Raw genomic sequence first — 24,006 nt, 5'->3', positions numbered from 1 at the left:
TGAATGTGCTGATATTATTTATACAATTTTTTGGTGTGAATAAAAATTCAGTGTTTGAATTAACCCTTTGACTGTTGCAACCTGAAATCCTGAAGTACCTCCTGGTGTCGAAGAATATTACCTGGAGTTTACCTGGAGAGAGTTCCGGGGGTCAACGCCCCCGCGGCCCGGTCTGTGACCAGGCCTCCTGGTGGATCAGAGCCTGATCAACCAGGCTGTTGCTGCTGGCTGCACGCAAACCAACGTACGAGCCACAGCCCGGCTGATCCGGAACTAACTTTAGGTGCTTGTCCAGTGCCAGCTTGAAGACTGCCAGGGGTCTGTTGGTAATCCCCCTTATGTGTGCTGGGAGGCAGTTGAACAGTCTCGGGCCCCTGACACTTATTGTATGGTCTCTTAACGTGCTAGTGACACCCCTGCTTTTCATTGGGGGGATGGTGCATCGTCTGCCAAGTCTTTTGCTTTCGTAGTGAGTGATTTTAGTGTGCAAATTCGGTACTAGTCCCTCTAGGATTTTCCAGGTGTATATAATCATGTACAGTGGACCCCCGCATAGCGGACGCCTTGCATAGCGGACAATCTGCATAGCGGACGCTTTGTTCGCTAAAATTTTGCCCCGCATAGTGGACAAAAACCCGCTCAGCGGCCTTCGTCCGAGACGCGTCCAATGTGCGCCCTCAGCCAGCCTCACATGTGCCGCCTGTGCCATTGTTTACCAGCCAGCCTCCGCGTTAACATTCAAGCATACACTCGGAATATTTCGTATTATTACAGTGTTTTCGGTGGTGTTTCTGGAAAATAAGTGACCATGGGCCCCAAGAAAGCTTCTAGTTCCAACCCTACAGCAATAAGGGTTAGGATTCCTATTGAAATAAAGAAAGAGATCATTGATAAGTATGAAAGTGGAGTACGTATCACCGACCTGGTCAGGTTGTACAAGAAACCAAAATCAACCATCTCTTCTATTGTGGGCAAGAAAACGGCAATCAAGGAAGCTGTTGTTGCCAAAGGTTTAACTGTGTTTTCGAAACAAAGATCGCAAGTGATGGAAGATGTTGAGAGACTCTTATTGGTGTGGATAAATGAAAAACAGCTAGCAGGAGATAGCGTCTCTCAAGCGATCATATGTGAAAAGGCTAGGAAGTTGCATGACGATTTAATTAAAAAAATGCCTGCAACTAGTGATGATGTGAGTGAATTTAAGGCCAGCAAAGGTTGGTTTGAGAGATTTAAGAAGCGTAGTGGCATCCATAGTGTGATACGGCATGGTGAGGCTGCCAGTTCGGACCACAAAGCGGCTGAAAAATATGTGCATGAATTCAAGGAGTACATAGAAACTGAAGGACTGAAACCTGAACAAGTGTTTAATTGTGATGAAACAGGCCTGTTCTGGAAGAAAATGCCAAGCAGGACCTACATTACTCAGGAGGAAAAGGCACTCCCAGGACATAAGCCTATGAAAGACAGGCTTACTTTGTTGATGTGTGCCAATGCTAGTGGTGATTGCAAAGTTAAGCCTTTATTAGTGTATCACTCTGAAACTCCCAGAGCGTTCAGGCAAAAGAATGTCCTCAAGGATAATTTGTGTGTGCTGTGGAGGGCAAACAGTAAGGCATGGGTCACTAGGGAATTTTTCTATAACTGGTTACACCATGCATTTGCCCCCAATGTGAAAGATTACCTAACTGAAAAGAAATTAGACCTTAAGTGCCTCCTGGTGTTAGACAATGCCCCTGGTCATCCTACAGACGTGGCAGAGCGACTTTATGGGGACATGAGCTTCATTAAGGTGAAGTTTTTGCCTCCTAATACCACTCCTCTCCTGCAGCCCATGGACCAGCAGGTCATTTCCAACTTCAAGAAACTGTACACAAAAGCTCTGTTTCAAAAGTGCTTTGAAGTGACCACAGACACTCGATTGACTCTAAAAGAGTTTTGGAAGGATCACTTTAATATCCTCAATTGTGTAAACCTTATAGGTAAGGCTTGGGAGGGAGTGACTAAGAGAACCTTGAACTCTGCTTGGAAGAAACTGTGGCCAGAATGTGTAGACAAAAGGGATTTTGAAGGGTTTGAGGCTAACCCTGAGAGGAGTATACCAGCTGAGGAATCAATTGTGGAATTGGGGAAGTCCTTGGGGTTGGAGGTTAGTGGGGAGGATGTGGAAGAGTTGGTGGAGGAGGACAATGAAGAACTAACCACTGATGAGCTGATAGATCAACTTCAAGAGCAAGAGGCCAGACCTGGGGAAACTGGTTCAAAGGAGGGGAGAGAGAAATTGAAGGAATTGCCTACTTCAAAGATTAAGGAAATGTGTGCAAAATGGCTTGAAGTGCAAACCTTTTTTGATGAAAATCTTCCTCACACAGCTATTGCAAGTCGTGCTGGTGACTGTTACAATGACTGTTGTGAACCACTTTAGACAAATCATAAAGGAACGAGAGGTACAGGCCACTATGGACAGATATGTTGTGCGAAAGAAGTCCAGTGACTCTGAAGCTGGTCCTAGTGGCATTAAAAGAAGAAGGGAAGTAACCCCAGAAAAGGACTTGCTACCTCAAGTCCTAATGGAAGGGGATTCCCCTTTTAAACACTAACACTCTCTCTCCCCTCCTCCCATCCCATCAATCATCACCAGATCTTCAATAAAAGTAAGTGTCATGTAATTGTGCATGCCTTTTTCAGTTTGTGTGTACTAAAATTAACATTTTTTTGTGGTAAAAAAAATTTTTTTTCATACTTTTGGGTGTCTTGCACGGATTAATTTTATTTCCATTATTTCTTATGGGGAAAATTCATTCGCATAGCGAACATTTCGCATAACAGCCAGCCCTCTTGCACGGATTAAGTTCGCTATGCGGGGGTCCACTGTATCTCTCCCTCCTGCATTCCAGGGAATACAGGTTTAGGAACCTCAAGCGCTCCCAATAATTGAGGTGTTTTATCTCCGTTATGCGCGCCGTGAAAGTTCTCTGTACATTTTCTAGGTCGGCAATTTCACCTGCCTTGAAAGGTGCTGTTAGTGTGCAGCAATATTCCAGCCTAGATAGAACAAGTGACCTGAAGAGTGTCATCATGGGCTTGGCCTCCCTAGTTTTGAAGGTTCTCATTATCCATCCTGTCATTTTTCTAGCAGATGCGATTGATACAATGTTATGGTCCTTGAAGGTGATATCCTCCGACATGATCACTCCCAGGTCTTTGACGTTGGTGTTTCGCTCTATTTTGTGGCCAGAATTTGTTTTGTACTCTGATAAAGATTTAATTTCCTCATGTTTACCATATCTGAGTAATTGAAATTTCTCATCGTTGAACTTCATATTGTTTTCTGCAGCCCACTGAAAGATTTGGTTGATGTCCGCCTGGAGCTTTGCAGTGTCTGCAATGGAAGACACTGTCATGCAGATTCGGGTGTCATCTGCAAAGGAAGACACGGTGCTGTGGCTGACATCCTTGTCTATGTCGGATATGAGGATGAGGAACAAGATAGGAGCGAGTACTGTGCCTTGTGGAACAGAGCTTTTCACCGTAGCTGCCTCGGACTTTACTCTGTTGACGACTACTCTCTGTGTTCTGTTAGTGAGGAAATTATAGATCCATCGACCGACTTTTCCTGTTATTCCTTTAGCACGCATTTTGTGCACTATTACGCCATGGTCACACTTGTCGAAGGCTTTTGCAAAGTCTGTATATATTACATCTGCATTCTTTTTGTCTTCTAGTGCATTTAGGACCTTGTTGTAGTGATCCAATAGTTGAGACAGACAGGAGCGACCTGTTCTAAACCCATGTTGCCCTGGGTTGTGTAACTGATGGGTTTCTAGATGGGTGGTGATCTTGCTTCTTAGGACCCTTTCAAAGATTTTTATGATACGGGATGTTAGTGCTATTGGTCTGTAGTTCTTTGCTGTTGCTTTACTGCCCCCTTTGTGGAGTGGGGCTATGTCTGTTGTTTTTAGTAACTGTGGGACGACCCCCGTGTCCATGCTCCCTCTCCATAGGATGGAAAAGGCTCGTGATAGGGGCTTCTTGCAGTTCTTGATGAACACAGAGTTCCACGAGTCTGGCCCTGGGGCAGAGTGCATGGGCATGTCATTTATCGCCTGTTCGAAGTCATTTGGCGTCAGGATAACATCGGATAGGCTTGTGTTAATCAAATTTTGTGGCTCTCTCATAAAAAATTCATTTTGATCTTCGACTCTCAGTCTGGTTAGCGGCTTGCTAAAAACTGAGTCATATTGGGACTTGAGTGGCTCACTCATTTCCTTGCTGTCATCTGTGTAGGACTCATCTTGTTTAAGTAGGGGCCCAATACTGGACGTTGTTTTCGATTTTGATTTGGCATAGGAGAAGAAATACTTTGGGTTTCTTTCGATTTCATTTATGGCTTTTAGTTCTTCCCGCGATTCCCGCTTACTATTTCTCTGACCAGTGTCTCCCTATGCATTTCAGATATATTGACCTCTTTTAGCCGCTCTGTTATTCTTTTCCGTCGCCTGTAAAGGGAGCGCCTGTCTCTTTCTGTTTTACATCTACTCCTCCTTTTTCTTAGAGGAATAAGCCTTGTGCATACATCGAGTGCCACCGAGTTAATCTGTTCTAGGCATAAGATGGGGGTCTGTGTTGCTTAGTATATCTTCCCAGCTTATTTCGGTTAGGACTTGGTTTACTTGGTCCCACTTTATGTTTTTGTTATTGAAGTTGAATTTGGTGAATGCTCCCTCGTGACTAATCTCATTATGTCGGTCTGGGGCTCCATGCATACATGACTGAACCTCAATTATGTTGTGATCTGAGTATATTGTTTTTGATATGGTGACATTTCTTATCAGATCATCATTGTTAGTGAAGATGAGGTCTAGTGTATTCTCCAGTCTAGTAGGCTCTATTATTTGCTGGTTTAAATTGAATTTTGTGCAGAGATTTAAAAGCTCTCGTGAGTGTGAATTTTCATCAGAGCTGCCTCCTGGTGTTATTACTGCAACAATATTATTTGCTATATTCCTCCATTTTAGGTGCCTTAAGTTGAAATCCCCCAGGAGCAAGATATTGGGTGCAGGAGCTGGAAGGTTTTCCAGACAGTGGTCAATTTTTAACAGCTGTTCCTGGAATTGCTGGGATGTTGCATCCGGAGGCTTGTAGACTACCACAATGACTAGGTTTTGGTTCTCGACCTTTACTGCTAAAACTTCCACTACATCATTTGAGGCATTTAGCAGTTCTGTGCAAACAAGTGACTGCAATGTACAGGCCAACCCCCCCCCCCCTTTTGCCTGTTCACTCTGTCACATCTGTATAGGTTGTAACCTGGGATCCATATTTCGTTGTCCAAGTGATCCTTTATGTGGGTCTCAGTGAAAGCCGCGAACATTGCCTTTGCCTCTGCAAGCAGTCCACGGATGAAAGGTATTTTGTTGTTTGTTGCTGGCTTTAGACCCTGTATATTTGCAAAGAAGAATGTTATCGGACTGGTGGTATTGTTGGTACTGGGGGGGGGATTTTTTTTTTGGCATTAGTATCTGTATCTGGTTTGGAGTGGAGGCCATCGACTGTGATTCCACTCCAGGAATGACTGGATTTGGTGTACGATTTCTGCCATTTCCTGCCAGTTTTTTTTCCTTCCTGGCACTAAAAAACCTCTCCCTCTTGAGTGGCTGTGGCTACCCAGGTTTTCCCATGGCCCGGATGTTTTGTATCTTTTTGTCCCCTTTAGATGGTATGCCTGGCAATTTAAGTTATAGCACAGTCTTTCCTGTACTGAAGAGGTACACAGTTCAGGGTGAAAAAGCTTACAGGAAGGGAGTTTGCATTTTCCTGTTGTCATATGGGCATGGCATTTTCTAGGGTTGGTAATATATCCTCACTATTGCTAGTGGAGTCCTCTTGTTTGCTATTTTCTGCGGTATTTCTAGTTTGCAATATTGGTTTTATCTTATCTTTGACTACACTTGTTTCCCTACTATGGCTCCTGTCCCCTGTGAGGTCACTTATATGTATTCCTTCCTGTGTATAATTCCTGACTACCTGGACAAAATCTCCAGCTTCACCATTACTGTCTCCCAGGACAGCACCTCCAGCTTCACCATTACTGTCTCCCAGGACAGCACCTACAGCTTCACCATTATTGTCTCCCAGGGCAGCACCTCCAGCTTCACCATTTCTGTCTCCCAGGACAGCAACTCCAGCTTCACCATTACTGTCTCCCAGGACAGCACTATCAGCCCCACATTTACTGACTACCAGAACTTCACCTCCAGCCTTACAGTTTCTGACTACATGGCCAGTATCAAGGGCAGTACCATTCAGCCCAGACTTTTTATGTTCCCTTCTGTTGTAGAAAGCTTCCAGGTTTTCTATGAAAGCAGCTTTGATGTTGACCTCTTTTAATACCCTTGTGATTTTAGTCCACAGATTTATCTCATTTGGGTATACCCAAAAACACTTCCCTGTTTTAATACTGCTTGTAGCTAGTTCTTGGATTTCTGCACAAAGGGCGTGACTCCAATTTCCACAAAAATGACAATTTACCCATGTGGAAGCCCGTTTGTTTGACTGACCACAGACTACACAGAGCTTCATAATGTTTTGAATGGTTGATTTACTGTAATTCTACTAGCAACCTCTTGAATATTCTATTAATAACCTCCTTAAATGAAGCTCTAGCTATTTGTATTTCTATTTCTAACTGTACTTGTATATTGGACAGCTTACCATGCACGTTCCTGATTTATATTTATTGTTTGTGTTTATAAGGGCGCCTACAACCCCATCCATTTACAGTCTGCTTTATTGTCCAACGAATCCGTTTGAACCAGTCGAGTGTTTGGACCAGTCGAGGGATCGGAACCAGTCTGATCTGATCAGTGGGTCACTTATTTAAAACATACTGATCGGTGATTTGGGCTAACACATGAAGGATCTACTGGAAATTATCTACCCGAGTAATATGTGATTTGATTGATACAAAAGTATAACTTGCGTGTTGAAGAACCGGTGATTGCTGGCAGCTCCTACAATGACGAACAGTCGAGCCTCAACCCTTTATTTTTATTTATTTAAAAATTTGAGCACACATACAGAGGTACAACAAATACAGGTAAGAGCAGTATGCCAAAGCCACTTATACTATGCATAGCATTACGGGCTGGCTTAAAATTAACTTAAGATTAACTAAGCAATGATGAAATCAGTGATAAAACATTAATGTAAACAGGTTACTATAAAGCACAAGTGAGTATTACAAAGACAGGTCATATGGTTGTATGCATTGTTGTACATTCAGTAGAATGGAGTATTCTGTTAGGTAGTGTATTTAAAAAATAGTAAAGTTAGATTGGGTTTTAGGTTTAACATTTATGTGATATAATTGTGAGAAACATTTAAGATATACAATTTATAAGGTTCAGTTATTCAGTATTTATTTGGTTTTGGGTGAGTAAGTGATCTTTGAGAAGAGACTTGAATTTATAAACAGGTAGTGTTTCTTTTATATTTACAGGTAATGAATTCCAGATTTTAGGGCCTTTTATGTGCATTGAGTTTTTACATAGTGTGAGATGGACACGAGGAACATCAAAGAGTGATCTGTGCCTTGTGTTATGGTCATGTGTTCTGTTGAGGTTGGCAAGGAGATGTTTGAGGGGAGGGTTAATATCAGAGTTAAGTGTTCTATGTATGTAATAGGTGCAGTAGTAAGTATGGATGTTTTGTATGGTGAGGAGGTTTAGTGTATTGAATATTGGTGGAGTGTGCTGCCTATAGTGAGAATTTGTTATCATTCTAACTGCAGCCTTTTGTTGGGTAATTAGTGGTCTGAGATGGTTACTTGTTGTTGAGCCCCATGCACAAATTCCATAGGTGAGATAGGGGTAAATAAGAGAGTGATATAGGGCCAGGAGGGCTGACTGTGGAGCATAGTACCGTATCTTCGATAGTATGCCTACAGTCTTGGAAATTTTCTTAGAAATTTGTTGTATATGTGTATGAAATTTGAGTCTATTATCAAGGTGGATTCCTAAGAATTTTCCCTCTGTTAGCTTTGTGATAGGTGATCCGTTTATCATTATGTTAAGAGGGACATCTGTAGCTCTGTTACCAAACTGAATGAAGTAGGTTTTGTCAATGTTTAGTGTAAGTTTGTTAGTTCTCATCCAGGTAGATATTTTCTGTAATTCGGTATTTACAGTATTGGCTAGCGTGACTGGGCTCGGGTGGGAGAAGACGTATGTAGTGTCATCTGCAAATAGTGTGGGTTTGAGTAATTGCGAAGCATTTGGTAGGTCATTTATGTATAGGAGAAAGAGAAGAGGGCCAAGGACACTTCCCTGTGGGACACCAACTGTAATTGGTTGTGCAGAGGAGTTTGCCCCATTTGCATACACATATTGGCTTCTGTTGCTGAGGTATGACTTGAGGTAGTTGAGGGAGTGCCCTCTTATACCATAGTGTGACAATTTTACGTGGAGCAAGTCATGGTCAACTGTATCAAAAGCTTTACGTAAGTCAATGAAGATCCCCAGTGGGACTTCTTTTTTCTCTATTGCAGTGTATATATGTTCTAGCATGTGTATAATAGCATCATTAGTATTTTTATTAGGCCTGAATCCAAATTGGCAGGGGTTGAGTATGTTTTGGGAGATAAGGTAGGAGTAGATTCGTTTATGAATTAATTTTTCGAAGATTTTTGAGAGAGGGTGTAAGTTGGATATTGGCCTATAGTTATTCAACTCTGTTTGGTCTCCTCCTTTGTGGATCGGGGTGACCCTTGCTATTTTGAGTACTGTAGGGAAGGTGGAGGATTCAATGGATTTGTTAAAGAGTGTTGCAATGATTGGTGATAGCACTTATGACACTTTTTTGTATATAAAGGGTGGTAAGGTATTTAAATCTCCTGCCTTGTTTTTTAGTGTGTTGATAATAAGGGAGACTTCGTATGGGTTAGTCGGAGCTAGGAACAGTGTGTTCGGGTAGTTGCCGGTGAGGTAGTAATTTGGTGGGGTATCTGAGCTTGGGATTTTATTGGCAAGGTTTTGTCCTATAGTGGAGAAGAAATCATTGAGTCTGTTTGCTGTTTCTGTTGGTGGGAGTTGGGGTTCATCTGATTTTGCTAATTTTATTTCGCTATTTCGTGATATCTTTTTTGTTCCTAGAATTTCTGATAGGGTTTTCCAGGTCTTTTTTATATCACCTCGTAAGTTGGATAATCTGTTCTCATAATACAATTTTTTTGCCCTTCTTATCAGGCTGGTTAGGATTGACGAGTAACGTTTTGTTTGGTCTCTGGTTATGTGACCCATTCTGTACTGTTTTTCATATTGGTGTTTTGTATTTATGGATTTGAGAATGCTGGGTGTTAGCCAGGGACTGTTCAGTCTCTTAGCTGTCAACTGTTTAGTTTTTTCAGGGCAGTGCTTGTTATAGAGGTATTGGGTCTTTTTTAGAAAATTATTAATACATTCGTCAATATCTGTATAGATTTCTAGCTCAGTGTGCCAGTCAATGTTTGCTACTGCTGTTGTGAAGTTATTAATGGCTGCCTCATTGTGAAGTCTGAAGGTGACTTTAGTAGTGTCTTGGGGTAATTTACCAAGAGTTGTTATGAGGAAAGTCGGGTAGTGGTCTGTGGTATTATCTGTAATTATGCCTGATTTTAAAGGGGATATGGTGTTGGTCCAGATGTGGTCAAGTAGGGAAACACTAGTCTCTGTAACTCTTGTAGGTTTTGTTACTGTTGGTAGCAACATACAGTTACTCATGTGTTTGTGAATTCAGTAACGTGTGGGTCCTGGTCTTGCAGGAGATTTATATTGAAGTCACCTGAGAGTAGTAAGTGATCTTTGTTCATGCGTGCATCAGTTATCATACTTCCTAGGTTTTGACTAAATTGGCTAATGTTTGACTGTGGAACTCTGTAGATGTTTATCAATGTGAGAGGTTTTTGTAGGTATTTGGATTTGAATTTGGCTATTATATATTCCCCATGTTCATCCCTTGTGCAAGTATTAGTGATACATTGTAGTTGGTCTGAGTAGTATATGGCTGTGCCACCCCCTTGTTGGTCTGGCCTACAGTTGTGTATGGCTGTGTAACCAGGAATGGCATAGACATCTGTACTATCAGGCTTTAGCCAGGTTTCAGTTCGTGTAATGATGGACATATTGGCATGTAAGGAATTTAGTAATGCTATGAGGTCATCGTAATGCTTGCTTAAAGATCTGATATTGTAGTTAAAGATAGTTATGTTGTTGTTGGCACTGAGAAGTGCCTTTGATTGTTCTGCAGTGTAGTAATTACAGTAACTGTTTGATTCATTTAAGTCATTAAATAAGAGATTGGTATCAGGATCAATGCTTGTAATCATAAGATTTGTAGTGAATCTATAGTTAGAATTAAGTATAAAACAAAGTAAATAGTCTTAAGCTAAAAAATAGCACCTGAATTATTTAACAAATGTAAAATAATGAGCTAAGGTAGTTTTTTTTTTTAAGCTAAAATAAAGGAGACAATATAAAAGGGACTAATACAAATATAGTGATGATCAAATAATGGAGCTTGGGAATATGATAGTAGGTAGTACTATAAAGGTAATTCTTTAAAGTTAGAATTATAGTATAAAATAATAATATAAAAGGGACTAATATAAGTTGTGGTGAACAATAAAGTGGTAATCAAATAATGAGCTTTGGAATATAATGGCAAAATTGTGAACTTATTCTACTTTAGCACCTGAGAATAGCACCTTGATTATTTTAACAATTGTGAATATATAAACTAGGGTAGTTATTTTTTTTTTTTTTATTATTATCACACTGGCCGATTCCCACCAAGGCAGGGTGGCCCGAAAAAGAAAAACTTTCACCATCATTCACTCCATCACTGTCTTGCCAGAAGGGTGCTTTACACTACAGTTTTTAAACTGCAACATTAACACCCCTCCTTCAGAGTGCAGGCACTGTACTTCCCATCTCCAGGACTCAAGTCCGGCCTGCCGGTTTCCCTGAATCCCTTCATAAATGTTACTTTGCTCACACTCAAACAGCACGTCAAGTATTAAAAACCATTTGTCTCCATTCACTCCTATCAAACACGCTCACGCATGCCTGCTGGAAGTCCAAGCCCCTCGCACACAAAACCTCCTTTACCCCCTCCCTCCAACCCTTCCTAGGCCGACCCCTACCCCGCCTTCCTTCCACTACAGACTGATACACTCTTGAAGTTATTCTGTTTCGCTCCATTCTCTCTACATGTCCGAACCACCTCAACAACCCTTCCTCAGCCCTCTGGACAACAGTTTTGGTAATCCCGCACCTCCTCCTAACTTCCAAACTACGAATTCTCTGCATTATATTCACACCACACATTGCCCTCAGACATGACATCTCCACTGCCTCCAGCCTTCTCCTCGCTGCAACATTCATCACCCATGCTTCACACCCATATAAGAGCGTTGGTAAAACTATACTCTCATACATTCCCCTCTTTGCCTCCAAGGACAAAGTTCTCTGTCTCCACAGACTCCTAAGTGCACCACTCACTCTTTTTCCCTCATCAATTCTATGATTCACCTCATCTTTCATAGACCCATCCGCTGACACGTCCACTCCCAAATATCTGAATACGTTCACCTCCTCCATACTCTCTCCCTCCAATCTGATATTCAATCTTTCATCACCTAATCTTTTTGTTATCCTCATAACCTTACTCTTTCCTGTATTCACCTTTAATTTTCTTCTTTTGCACACCCTACCAAATTCATCCACCAATCTCTGCAGCTTCTCTTCAGAATCTCCCAAGAGCACAGTGTCATCAGCAAAGAGCAGCTGTGACAACTCCCACCCTGTGTGTGATTCTTTATCTTTTAACTCCACGCCTCTTGCCAAGACCCTCGCATTTACTTCTCTTACAACCCCATCTATAAATATATTAAACAACCACGGTGACATCACACATCCTTGTCTAAGGCCTACTTTTACTGGGAAAAAATTTCCCTCTTTTCTACATACTCTAACTTGAGCCTCACTATCCTCGTAAAAACTCTTCACTGCTTTCAGTAACCTACCTCCTACACCATACACTTGCAACATCTGCCACATTGCCCCCCTATCCACCCTGTCATACGCCTTTTCCAAATCCATAAATGCCACAAAGACCTCTTTAGCCTTATCTAAATACTGTTCACTTATATGTTTCACTGTAAACACCTGGTCCACACACCCCCTACCTTTCCTAAAGCCTCCTTGTTCATCTGCTATCCTATTCTCCGTCTTACTCTTAATTCTTTCAATTATAACTCTACCATACACTTTACCAGGTACACTCAACAGACTTATCCCCCTATAATTTTTGCACTCTCTTTTATCCCCTTTGCCTTTATACAAAGGAACTATGCATGCTCTCTGCCAATCCCTAGGTACCTTACCCTCTTCCATACATTTATTAAATAATTGCACCAACCACTCCAAAACTATATCCCCACCTGCTTTTAACATTTCTATCTTTATCCCATCAATCCCGGCTGCCTTACCCCCTTTCATTTTACCTACTGCCTCACGAACTTCCCCCACACTCACAACTGGCTCTTCCTCACTCCTACAAGATGTTATTCCTCCTTGCCCTATACACGAAATCACAGCTTCCCTATCTTCATCAACATTTAACAATTCCTCAAAATATTCCCTCCATCTTCCCAATACCTCTAACTCTCCATTTAATAACTCTCCTCTCCTATTTTTAACTGACAAATCCATTTGTTCTCTAGGCTTCCTTAACTTGTTAATCTCACTCCAAAACTTTTTCTTATTTTCAACAAAATTTGTTGATAACAGCTCACCCACTCTCTCATTTGCTCTCTTTTTACATTGCTTCACCACTCTCTTAACCTCTCTCTTTTTCTCCATATACTCTTTCCTCCTTGCATCACTTCTACTTTGTAAAAACTTCTCATATGCTAACTTTTTCTCCCTTACTACTCTCTTTACATCATCATTCCACCAATCGCTCCTCTTCCCTCCTGCACCCACTTTCCTGTAACCACAAACTTCTGCTGAACATTTTAACACTACATTTTTAAACCTACCCCATTCCTCTTCGACCCCATTGCCTATGCTCTCATTAGCCCATCTATCCTCCAATAGCTGTTTATATCTTACCCTAACTGCCTCCTCTTTTAGTTTATAAACCTTCACCTCTCTCTTCCCTGATGCTTCTATTCTCCTTGTATCCCATCTACCTTTTACTCTCAGTGTAGCTACAACTAGAAAGTGATCTGATATATCTGTGGCCCCTCGATAAACATGTACATCCTGAAGTCTACTCAACAGTCTTTTATCTACCAATACATAATCCAACAAACTACTGTCATTTCACCCTACATCATATCGTGTATACTTATTTATCCTCTTTTTCTTAAAATATGTATTACCTATAACTAGACCCCTTTCTATACAAAGTTCAATCAAAGGGCTCCCATTATCATTTACACCTGGCACCCCAAACTTACCTACCACACCCTCTCTAAAAGTTTCTCCTACTTTAGCATTCAGGTCCCCTACCACAATTACTCTCTCACTTGGTTCAAAGGCTCCTATACATTCACTTAACATCTCCCAAAATCTCTCTCTCTCCTCTGCATTCCTCTCCTCTCCAGGTGCATACACGCTTATTATGACCCACTTCTCGCATCCAACCTTTACTTTAATCCACATAATTCTCGAATTTACACATTCATATTCTCTTTTCTCCTTCCATAACTGATCATTTAACATTACTGCTACCCCTTCCTTTGCTCTAACTCTCTCAGATACTCCAGATTTAATCCCATTTATTTACCCCCACTGAAACTCTCCTACCCCCTTCAGCTTTGTTTCGCTTAGAGCCAGGACATCCAACTTCTTTTCATTCATAACATCAGCAATCATCTGTTTCTTGTCATCCGCACTACATCCACGCACATTTAAACAACCCAGTTTTATAAAGTTTTTCTTCTTCTCTTTTTTAGTAAATGTATACAGGAGAAGGGGTTACTAGCCCATTGCTCCCGGCATTTTAGTCGCCTCATACGACACGCATGGCTTACGGAGGAAAGATTCTTTTCCACTTCCCCATGGACAATAGAAGAAATAAAAAAGAACAAGAGCTATTTAGAATAAGGAGAAAAACCTAGATGTATGTATATATATATATGCATGTGCGTGTCTGTGAAGTGTGACCAAAGTGTAAGTAGGAGTAGCAAGATATCCCTGTTATCTAGCGTGTTTATGAGACAGAAAAAGAAAACCAGCAATCCTACCATCATGCAAAACAGTTACAGGTTTTTGTTTCACAGTCATCTGGCAGGACGGTAGTACTTCCCTGGGTGGTTGCTGTCTACCAACCTACTACCTAGTTATATAAAGCTAAAATAAAGGAGAAAATATATAAGGGACTAAAATTAAGTAATGGTAAACAAAGTTAAATGGACAGGTGGTCACTATGAAATAATATTGGTTTAGGAGTAATATCTGATTTGTAATATTAAATAAATTGAGCAGTTTATTGCACAATAAAAAGTAAAAAAAAATGAGGTAGTTGGTACTAGCTAGCAAAAGATAGTTTTGGTACTTGCAAAAAAGTAATTGGAATATACACTAATTGCATACACAATGAAAAGTGACTAAAAAAACAAGTAGTGATAAACAAAATTAAATGGACAGGTAAGAATAATGAATATTATTAATTTGGAGTAAGATTTGACTTGTAGTTTAAAATTATGAGCAATTAATAGCAGTAAGAAAGAAGTATAGAGTACTGGAGGTAGTTGGCATTAGCTAGTGATGAAAAATAATAAAAATAATTATGCACAATATAATAGTAACGTACACTATATGTACCACACGTATATATGTATTAAGGGCACTTATCTAATCTGTTACAGAAATGTTCAGCTATAGTTGACTGGTGCAAATTTTGGAGGAAGGACGCTTTTTCTGTAGTAATAATTGCTTCTCGTTGTGTATATTGCGACCGCTGGTAACTACAGGTTATATGAAATTCACAGTATACGTCTGGTATTTCAAGAAAAAAGTAACTAATGAAAGTCACTCCACTCCACTAAGTACCATTATAATACTGGTTAGTTCTACTACAACACTGTATTCTGCTATTCACTGGTATCACTAGATTATATGCGAGTACACTAGCAAGCCAGGAAGATTATTAAAACCAGGTGACCTGTGGTAAGTTTCTTGCGACTTCTGGCACCTGCCTCTATAGGCTTATCACTTCATTTACAAATTCACCTGCTTTCAAATGACACTTTAGCCTTTATCATCAATATACTAGGGAGCCACTGTAGTATACACTATACACTATGTATACTCAATGTTTTCAGGGAGACTTTCTTTCCTCTGACACGAAAAGTTCAATTATTATTTTTTTCACACGGGACACAGGCCTATGATTCCCCTCTGGCAGTAAACTCTGCTAGGTAGTGCACACTAATTCTCCTTTTTTGACTCGGTATATAATGTTTTCCGCCCAAGATTGGTTCCAGGCGCTAGAGGGATGTATCGTATAGGATTGATGACACAAATTAAAAAAAAAAAAATATTTTTCCTTATGAAAATGTTAAGATTAATTTTCTGATTGTTTTAAGCCTAATTTTTTTTGTTTTTTTTGGTGATCAGTACTTACCGAGATATAAAGGAGTAAAGTTGGCAGAAAATGAGCCGTTTATGGCAACAGCAGCGAATGCCGCTCATCCGGTAAACTTAGTTTTACTTGCATTGGAGGGTTTCTTGTTTTTTTTTCACTTTTATTTTTCACATAACTTATGTGGCCTTTGAGACCAAAGTAAAGTGCAGTGTACATACATACACTCGTATACAACACAATAAGTGCACAAACATAATTATCAATATTTTGTTTACAAAACTTGTTTACACAAACAGTACAAAAAATTGTTTATTACTATTGTTCTATTACTATTGTTAATTTTAAGCCAGCCCGTAATGCTATGCATAGTATAAGTGGCTTTGGCATGCTGCTCTTATCTGTATTTTTTTTGTACCTCTTTATGTATGCTCAAATTTTTAATAAATAAATAAATAAATAAATATACTATGTGTATATTAACCCTTTGACTGTCGCAACCCCCAATCCTGAGGTGTCTCCTGGTGTCGCAAAATTTAAATAAAAAAAAAAAAAAAAAAAAAAAAAAAAAAAAAAAAAAAAAAAAAAAAAAAAAAAAAAAAAAAAAAAAAAAAAAAAAAAAATTCTTATGAAATGATAGAGAATCTTTTCCCGATTGTAATGACACCAAAAAAAACGAAATTTGATGGAAAACTGACGGAATTATGCTCTCATGAAGTTAGCGACCTCGGCGATATTTACAATTCGGCGATTTCGCCCACTTTGAGCCCTATTTTCGGCTAATTCCATTGTTCCAGTCAACCAAACTCATAGCTGTTTCTTTAGAACTCCATTTTTTCTATCGATTGAGTACAAGAAACTGCCCATTTACCGATTTCAACTACCCAATAATGTGGTCAGAAATTTGCAATTTGGCCAATTTCACGAAAATTAAAAAATATGACAATTTCAAAGGTCCAAAATGAACAATGCAGATATTCCTGCCTCTAAAATAACATTTTCTTTGTTCATCAGTCATGTCTCCAGGCCCCTCTGATATTACTCTTGCTTTCTATTTTGAATTTTTATTCAAACAAAAAATAGAAGACTTACTATTATGCATACTACTGCAATACTGTAATAATTGTATAAATAACATCAACCCATTCATGACTGCATATTAGAATGGCTAGTTGGACATTTATTGGACAATGACATCATTTGTTTACTTTTGAACATTGGCAAAAATCAAACATTTCCCCTACTTTGAGCTCCATTTCCAGGTTCTTTTTATAGTAAAATCAATCAAAATCACCTCTATTTCTATAATATGTTTTCCATTCTATCAAATGAGACCAAGAAAATGAGAATACAACCATAAATACTATACAAAAATAGACCACAAATTCGGCATTTTAATTAAAAAAAACGGTCGGAGTTTTTTTTTCTCATTATGCACTGCGTGCTCCAGGATTTTTTTTATATGGTACACACTGACCGCACAGACCCATTCTCTCACATGTGAGCCTACCAGCTTTCTCCTGCTTGATTTGAAGCCGCTAGAATTTATGAGTATATATACGTCAAACACGGTACCTTGTAAGACGTATATATATGGCCGCGACAGTCAAAGGGTTAATATACTATGTATATTAATATACTATGTATAATATAATATGTATATACAGTATATATACAAATGTATAGTCACTGGACATGTTAAGAGCATAAGAAAGGAGGAACACTTCAGCAGGCCTGTTGGCCCATACTAGGCAGGTCCTTTACAATCCATCCCACTAACAAAACATTTACACAACCAGATTTTCAGAACTACCCAAGAAATAAGCTCTGATAACTCTGTCCACCCATATGCAAGACCCACTCAAATCCAACCCCTCTCACTCGTGCATTTATCCAACCTAAATTTGAAACTACCCAAGGTTTTAGCCTCAATAACTCAACTAGGTAGACTGTTCCACTCATCAACTACCCTATTTCCAAACCAATACTTTCCTATGTCCTTTCTAAATCTAAACTTGTCTAATTTAAATCCATTACTGCAGGTTCTCTCTTGGAGAGATATCCTCAAGACCTTATTAATGTCCTCTTTATTAATACCCATCTTCCACTTATACACTTCGATCATGTCTCCCCTCATTCTTCATCTAACAAGTGAATGTAATTTAAGGGTCTTCAATCTTTCTTCATAAGTTAGATTTCTAATGTTACATGTTAATTTAGTCATTCTACGCTGAATGTTTTCTAACAAATTTATGTCCATTCTGTAATATGGTGACCAGAACTGAGCTGCATAATCTAGGCGAGGCCTTACTAATGATGTATAAAGCCATAATATAACCGCTGAACTTCTGTTGCTTACACTTCTTGATATAAATCCCAGTAATCTGTTTGCCTTATTACGTACGCTTAGGCATTGCTGTCTTGGTTTAAGGCTGCTGCTCACCATAACCCCCAAGTTCTATTCACAATCTGTATGGCTAAGTTCCACACTATTTAACTTATAAGTGCTAGGGTTGTGGACACTCCCGAGCTTCAGAACCTTGCATTTATCTACATTGAACTGCATCTGCCACTTATCTGACCAGGTAATGAGTTTGTCTAAATCCTCCTGAAGTTCCCTGATATCTACGTTTGAATCAATTATCCTACCTATCTTTGTGTCATCGGCAAATTTGCTCATTTCACTAGGAATTCCCTCATCAAGATCATTGATCAAAATAGTGAGTGGTAGTCAAAAAACTGTCATTTGTTTTGAGATTATTGTGTCAAAGATCTTGCCAGTGATTGACAGGAGTGACACTGGTCTGTAGTTGCTGATTTCTGCTCTGCTCTTCTTTTTGTGAACAGGGGCTATATTTGCATCTTTCCACAGAGAAGGCCATTTACACTGTACTAGGCAGTGCTCAAAGATCCGAGTTAGAAGTGCTGCTAGGTGGTCTCCACATCTCAGCAATCTTGGGCTTAACTTGTCTGGGCCCACAGCCTTTTCTTGGTCAAGCAATTTAAGAAGGAAATGCACCTCCTTCTGCCTTATTGTCACTGCTGACAGCTTTGACACAGTTCTTGCAGCCAGCCAAGGAGGGTCCCTTGCTGGACCAGGAAATTGCATTTTGGTAGCAAAGTGTTCGGCAAAGAGGTCCGCTTTCTCTTGACTACTAGTAGAGGTGGCCCCATCCTGTCGATTTAGAGGTGGAATGAGTTCATCAGGCAGATAACCTTTTTGTGTCCACCTCCCATTTAGCGATGGCCCACTTTTGAACTTTACCCATATGCCTACAGGTTTGCCTGTGCAAGTTCCTGTTATAGATAGTAGGATGTCTCTTATTCCTTCTCCATGCCTTGTACTTAGCAGTAGCAACCTCTCTACAATGAAAGCCAAACCAAGGCTGATCTGTAGGCTTCATCTCATATTGCCAGTGAGGAAACAAACCATACCACGGGCGGGGATAGAACCCGCGATCAGAGAGTCTCAAAACTCCAGACCGTCGCGTTAGCCACTGGACCAGCTAGCCACAATAAGATTCATCCAACTAGGTATATTTCTACACCATAGGAAGGTTAGCATAGGCACCACTGTGACCACATTTGCAAGTTTTTACAGACAAATCTCCAGCTAGCATGGCCGTGACGAACTCTAGCTCAAGTCCCCTCAAAGTCGCTAACATGACTCACGAAATCTCTGATCATGGGTTCTATTCCCGCCCGTGGTATGGTTTGTTTGCAATCGTGTCATTACGATTTTGTGAGTCTTGCCAGTGAGGGATGTGTTTTTGTTGTAGATTAAGGTTGTGTCCAGTGAAGGCTTTCACTTGGTTGTCAGCATCCCCTTGGAGAAGAGCATTCTAATCGGTGGTGGCAAGCTCAGAGCCAAGGTCTGGCCAATTACCTCTTTCCCATAGCCAGATTGTGCATGTGGACTCCTCACCTCATTCTGTTGGGATCTTAAGTGTCATAAAAACAGCCTTGTGGTGAGACAATCCAACATAGCTGAGGGGTTGACAAGTGACTATACCTTCTGCCAGATCTCTCACTATTGGGTCAAGGAAGGAGCCAGATATGTGAGTAGGGAAATCAACTAAGTTTCTCATGTCAAATACCGCAAGATCATCAAAGTCCCTCTGTGTAAGGTGTTGGCTGAGGTCACCAACAATTATGATATATTGACAGCTGGAGCAGAAGGGAGTCCACATTTTCCATTAGGAAGTTGATGGGGTCTGCATGTTTCCACTGAGATCTGTACATTGCACATGCTAGTACAATGATACTAGTGTTTATGCATAGCTTGAAGAATATCATTTCAAGATCAGTAGGGATGGCAACATCAGTGTGCTGGGCATGTACACTTTTAGAGAAGCACACAGCAACACCTCCTCCTTTCCCTTGCCTGTCTCTTCTCATCCATGACATGTAGCCAGCAATTCTTGTAAAATCTTCTGTAGTCATCGCTCTCTCTCTCGCTCTCTCTCTTTGGTTAGGTGAAGGGGTCAACTAATAATAATTTTTATTTTGACATGATACATAGTTGTACAAAGAGTATAATAGTTGGGTGTATTTCTCACCTTCTTTACCACAGGCTTGGCACTAGGAGCTTTCTATGGAGTCGTGGTAGCTTATTTAGTACTTGCAAGCACTAAAATAAATGGAATATTATGAAATATTTCGCTGGAGCACGTGAAGGGACCTTCGCTCATTGGTAAACAATGCCAGACTGGCTGCCACCACGGCTCACGCCGTGGGTATGCGTCCGGGACGAATTACGATGCGCGAGTCAACTTATGAAAAGCGAGTCCATGTTTATACGAAAATAACCGTATGATTGGCGAAATTTACGATTGCCGGGAACTACGAAAAGCGAGGGACCACTGTAGTTGTCAAGGCAGATTTTGAGAGGAGGGTTTATATATGAATGCAGTGTTCTATGTATGTAGTAGGCACAATAATAAGTGTGAATGTCTTGTATATTAACCCTTTGACTGTCGCCAGCCCCTTTATGAAACTGTCATTCTATGTCGCAAAATTTTTAGAAAAAAAAAAATATTTTTTCTTATGAAATGATAGTGAATCTTTTCCTGATGGTAATGACATGAAAAGTATGAAATTTGGTCGAAAACTCATGGAATTACGCTCCCGTGAAGTTAGCTGTCTTGGCGACATATACGCATCAGCGATTTCACTGAGCCCTGTTTTTGGCCAATTCCGTTGTTCCAGTTGACCAGACTCATAGCTATTTATTTAGAACTTCATTTTTTCTATCAATTGAGTACAAGAAACTGCCCATTTACCGATTTGAACTACCCAATAGTGGTCAGAAATTGGCAATTTGGCCAATTTCACGCAAATTAAAAAAGATGCCAATTTCAAAAGAGGGTCCAGAATAAACAATGTAGACATTCTTGGCACTGAAGTAACATATCCTCTGTTTATTAGTCACATCTCTAGGCCCCTCTTATATTACTATTGCTTTCTATTTTGATTTATTCAAACAAAAAAATATAAAATTTACTGTTATGCAGACTACTGCATTATTGTAAAAATGGTATAAATAATATCAGTGCACTAGTGAAAGTGATTTGCTTACTCCTGAACATTGGTAAAAATCGAACATTTCTGCTACTTTGAGCTCAATTTCAAGGTTGTTTTCATCGTGAAAGTAATCAAAATCATCTCTATGTCTATAATATATTTTACAATTTATCACATGAGACCATGAAAACGAGAATACAGCGATAAATATTGTACGAAAATACACCTCAAAGTTGGCATTTTAATCCAAAAAACTGTCTTTTTTTTCTCATTATGCACTGCATGCTGCAGGATTTTTTTTATGTGGTGCACACTGACCACACAGACTTGTTCTCTCACATGTGGGCCTACCAGCTTTCTCCTGCTTGATTTGAAGCCGCTAGAATTTACGCGTATAAATACGTCCGAAACAGTGGCACGTAAGACGTATTTATACAACCAAAACAGTCAAAGGGTTAAGCAAGTTGAGACTCTTGAATAGAGGCGGAGTATGCTGTCTGGTGCTGGAGTTAGAAATCAATCGGACTCCAGTTTTTGTTGGTTTGAGGTGATTTGCTGTAGTTGAGTCCCATGCACAAATTCCATAGGTGAGGTAAGGGTAAACGAATAAGTGGTACAGAGAAAGGAGAGCTGATTGTGGTACATAGTACCATATCTTTGAAAGGATGTCCAATGTTTGAGACTTCCTTGGAAATTTGCTGTATATGTGTCTGGAATTTGAGACCGCTGTCAAGGTGGGGACCTAGAAATTTGCCCTCTGTCAGTCTAGAGATGGCCGAACCATTTATCATTATGTTAAGCCGTACATTTGAAGCTCTGTTTCCAAATTACATGAAGTAAGTTTTATCTGTATTAAGAGTAAGTTTGTTGGTAGTCATCCAAGTAGATATTTTCAGTAATTCAGCATTTACAGTGTCAGTTAGTAATGTTGGATTTGGGCGAGAGAAGTAAGTAGTGTCACCTGCAAATAATATTGGCTGTGTGAACAGCTTATCAAAGTCTTTCTTATATTTCAGTAAGAGTGAAAGTAGATCCAGGAGTAACTTGGGTAAAGGTGAATATACAGCAGAAGGGCTACTACCGTGTCATCTATGAGGCTGATATATGGAACCAACTTGAAAAACTTTGTGTAGAGAAGGTTAGTAATAGAGACTTAGGAAGTTAGAAGAATACCTTGATTTAATGGACTAATTCTTGAAGGTGTCTGGTAATGCATATTGTTCATTTATTCAAATGATGAGATTGTTTTTTCCATGATCATAACAGTAATGAACAGTTTTGGATTTAAACTGTCTCGAAATCCAAAATCAGAACCCTAAAATAAAACTTGCTCTCAGTGTCCAAAAAAAATTTTTTTTCTCTTCTGAAGTGACAGAGAATCTTTTTATAAAGTTAATAACACCAAAAGTATGAAATATAATGCCTTGGCTTTATTTGTTTTCACTGTTATACAAACATGTTTGTACTCACCTAGTTGAGGTTGCAGGGGTCGAGTCCAAGCTCCTGGCCTCGCCTCTTCACTGGTCGCTACTAGGTCTCACTCCCTGAACCGCGTGCTTTGTCATACCTCTGCTTAACCTGTAAACGGTCCAAACGTATATATACGTTTTTTCAACATTTGAAAGTATGTAAAAAACGTAGATATTCTTTTTTCTTTTTTACATTTGAAAACATGTAAAAAAACTTTGATTTTTTTTTTTTGTTATATTTGAAAATATGTAAACATAGATCTACTTTTGAAGCACTATGCATGTGAACGTAGATCTGCTTGGACCGTTTACAGGTTAAAGCTATGTATGGATCCTGCCCCCACTGCAGTGGACCCCCGCATAACGATATTAATCCGTTCCTGAGAGCTCATTGTTATGCGAAATTATCGTTATGCGAATGAATTTTCCCCAAAAGAAATAATGGAAATCAAATTAATCCGTGCAAAACACCCCAAAGTATGAAAAAAATTTTTTTTACCACATGAAATATTAATTTTAATACACACAAACTGAAAAAGACATGCACAGTTACATGACACTTACCTTTATTGAAGATCTGGTGATGATTGATGGGATGAGAGGAGGAGAGAGTCTTAGTGTTTAGAAGGGGAATCCCCTTCCATTAAGACTTGAGGTGTCAAGTCCTTTTCCGGGGTTACTTCCCTTCTTCTTTTAATACCACTAGGACCAGCTTCAGAGTCACTGGACTTCTGTCGCACAACATATCTGTCCATAGAGGCCTGTACCTCCCGTTCCTTTATGACTTTCCTAAAGTGGTTCACAACATTGTCAGTGTAATAGTCACCAGCACGGCTTGTAATAGCTGTGTTAGGGCGAGTGTCATCAAAAAAGGTTTGCACTTTAAGCCACATTGCACACATTTCCTTAATCTTTGAAGTAGGCAACTTCTTCAATTTCTCTCTCCCCTCCTCCGAAGCAGTTTCCTCAGGTCTGGCCTCATGCTGATGAAGATGATCTAGCAGCTCATCAGTGGTTAGTTCTTCATTGTCCTCCTCCTCCACCAACTCTTCCACATCATCCTCACTAACCTCCAACCCCAAGGACTTTCCCAATGCCACAATGGATTCCTCAACTGGCATAGGATTCCCAGGGTTAGCCTCAAACCCTTCAAAATCCCTTTTGTCTACACATTCTGGCCACAGTTTCTTCCAAGCAGAGTTCAAGGTCCTCTTAGTCACTCCCTCCCAAGCCTTACCTATAAGGCTTACACAATTGAGGATATTTAACCCTTTGACTGTTTCCGACGTATAAATACGTCTTACGAGCCAATGTTTCTGACGTATTTATACGCATAAATTCTAGCAGCTTCAAATCAAGCAGGAGAAAGCTGGTAGGCCCACATGTG

The 24,006-nt window shown here is 39.9% G+C and overlaps 1 protein-coding gene across 2 annotated transcripts in view; it reads left to right on the top strand.

The window, feature by feature from the left end:
- Positions 1–24,006, top strand: part of LOC128693898 (glutamyl aminopeptidase) — a gene marked incomplete at its 5' end in the record, with an annotated part of 230,118 nt that overhangs the window by 149,899 nt on the left and 56,213 nt on the right. Inside the window, 1 exon segment of one of the 2 annotated variants that reach the window (XM_070080135.1) lies at positions 22,167–22,288. Coding sequence (XP_069936236.1) covers positions 22,167–22,288 — 122 coding nt within the window. 2 annotated transcript variants of the gene reach the window in all.

Source organism: Cherax quadricarinatus, unplaced genomic scaffold (assembly GCF_038502225.1).
Source record: "Cherax quadricarinatus isolate ZL_2023a unplaced genomic scaffold, ASM3850222v1 Contig168, whole genome shotgun sequence".
In the NCBI taxonomy this organism is placed as follows: domain Eukaryota; kingdom Metazoa; phylum Arthropoda; class Malacostraca; order Decapoda; family Parastacidae; genus Cherax; species Cherax quadricarinatus.
The sequence above is the reverse complement of the archived record's forward strand: the minus strand, read 5'-3'. Positions and strand labels throughout refer to the sequence as shown.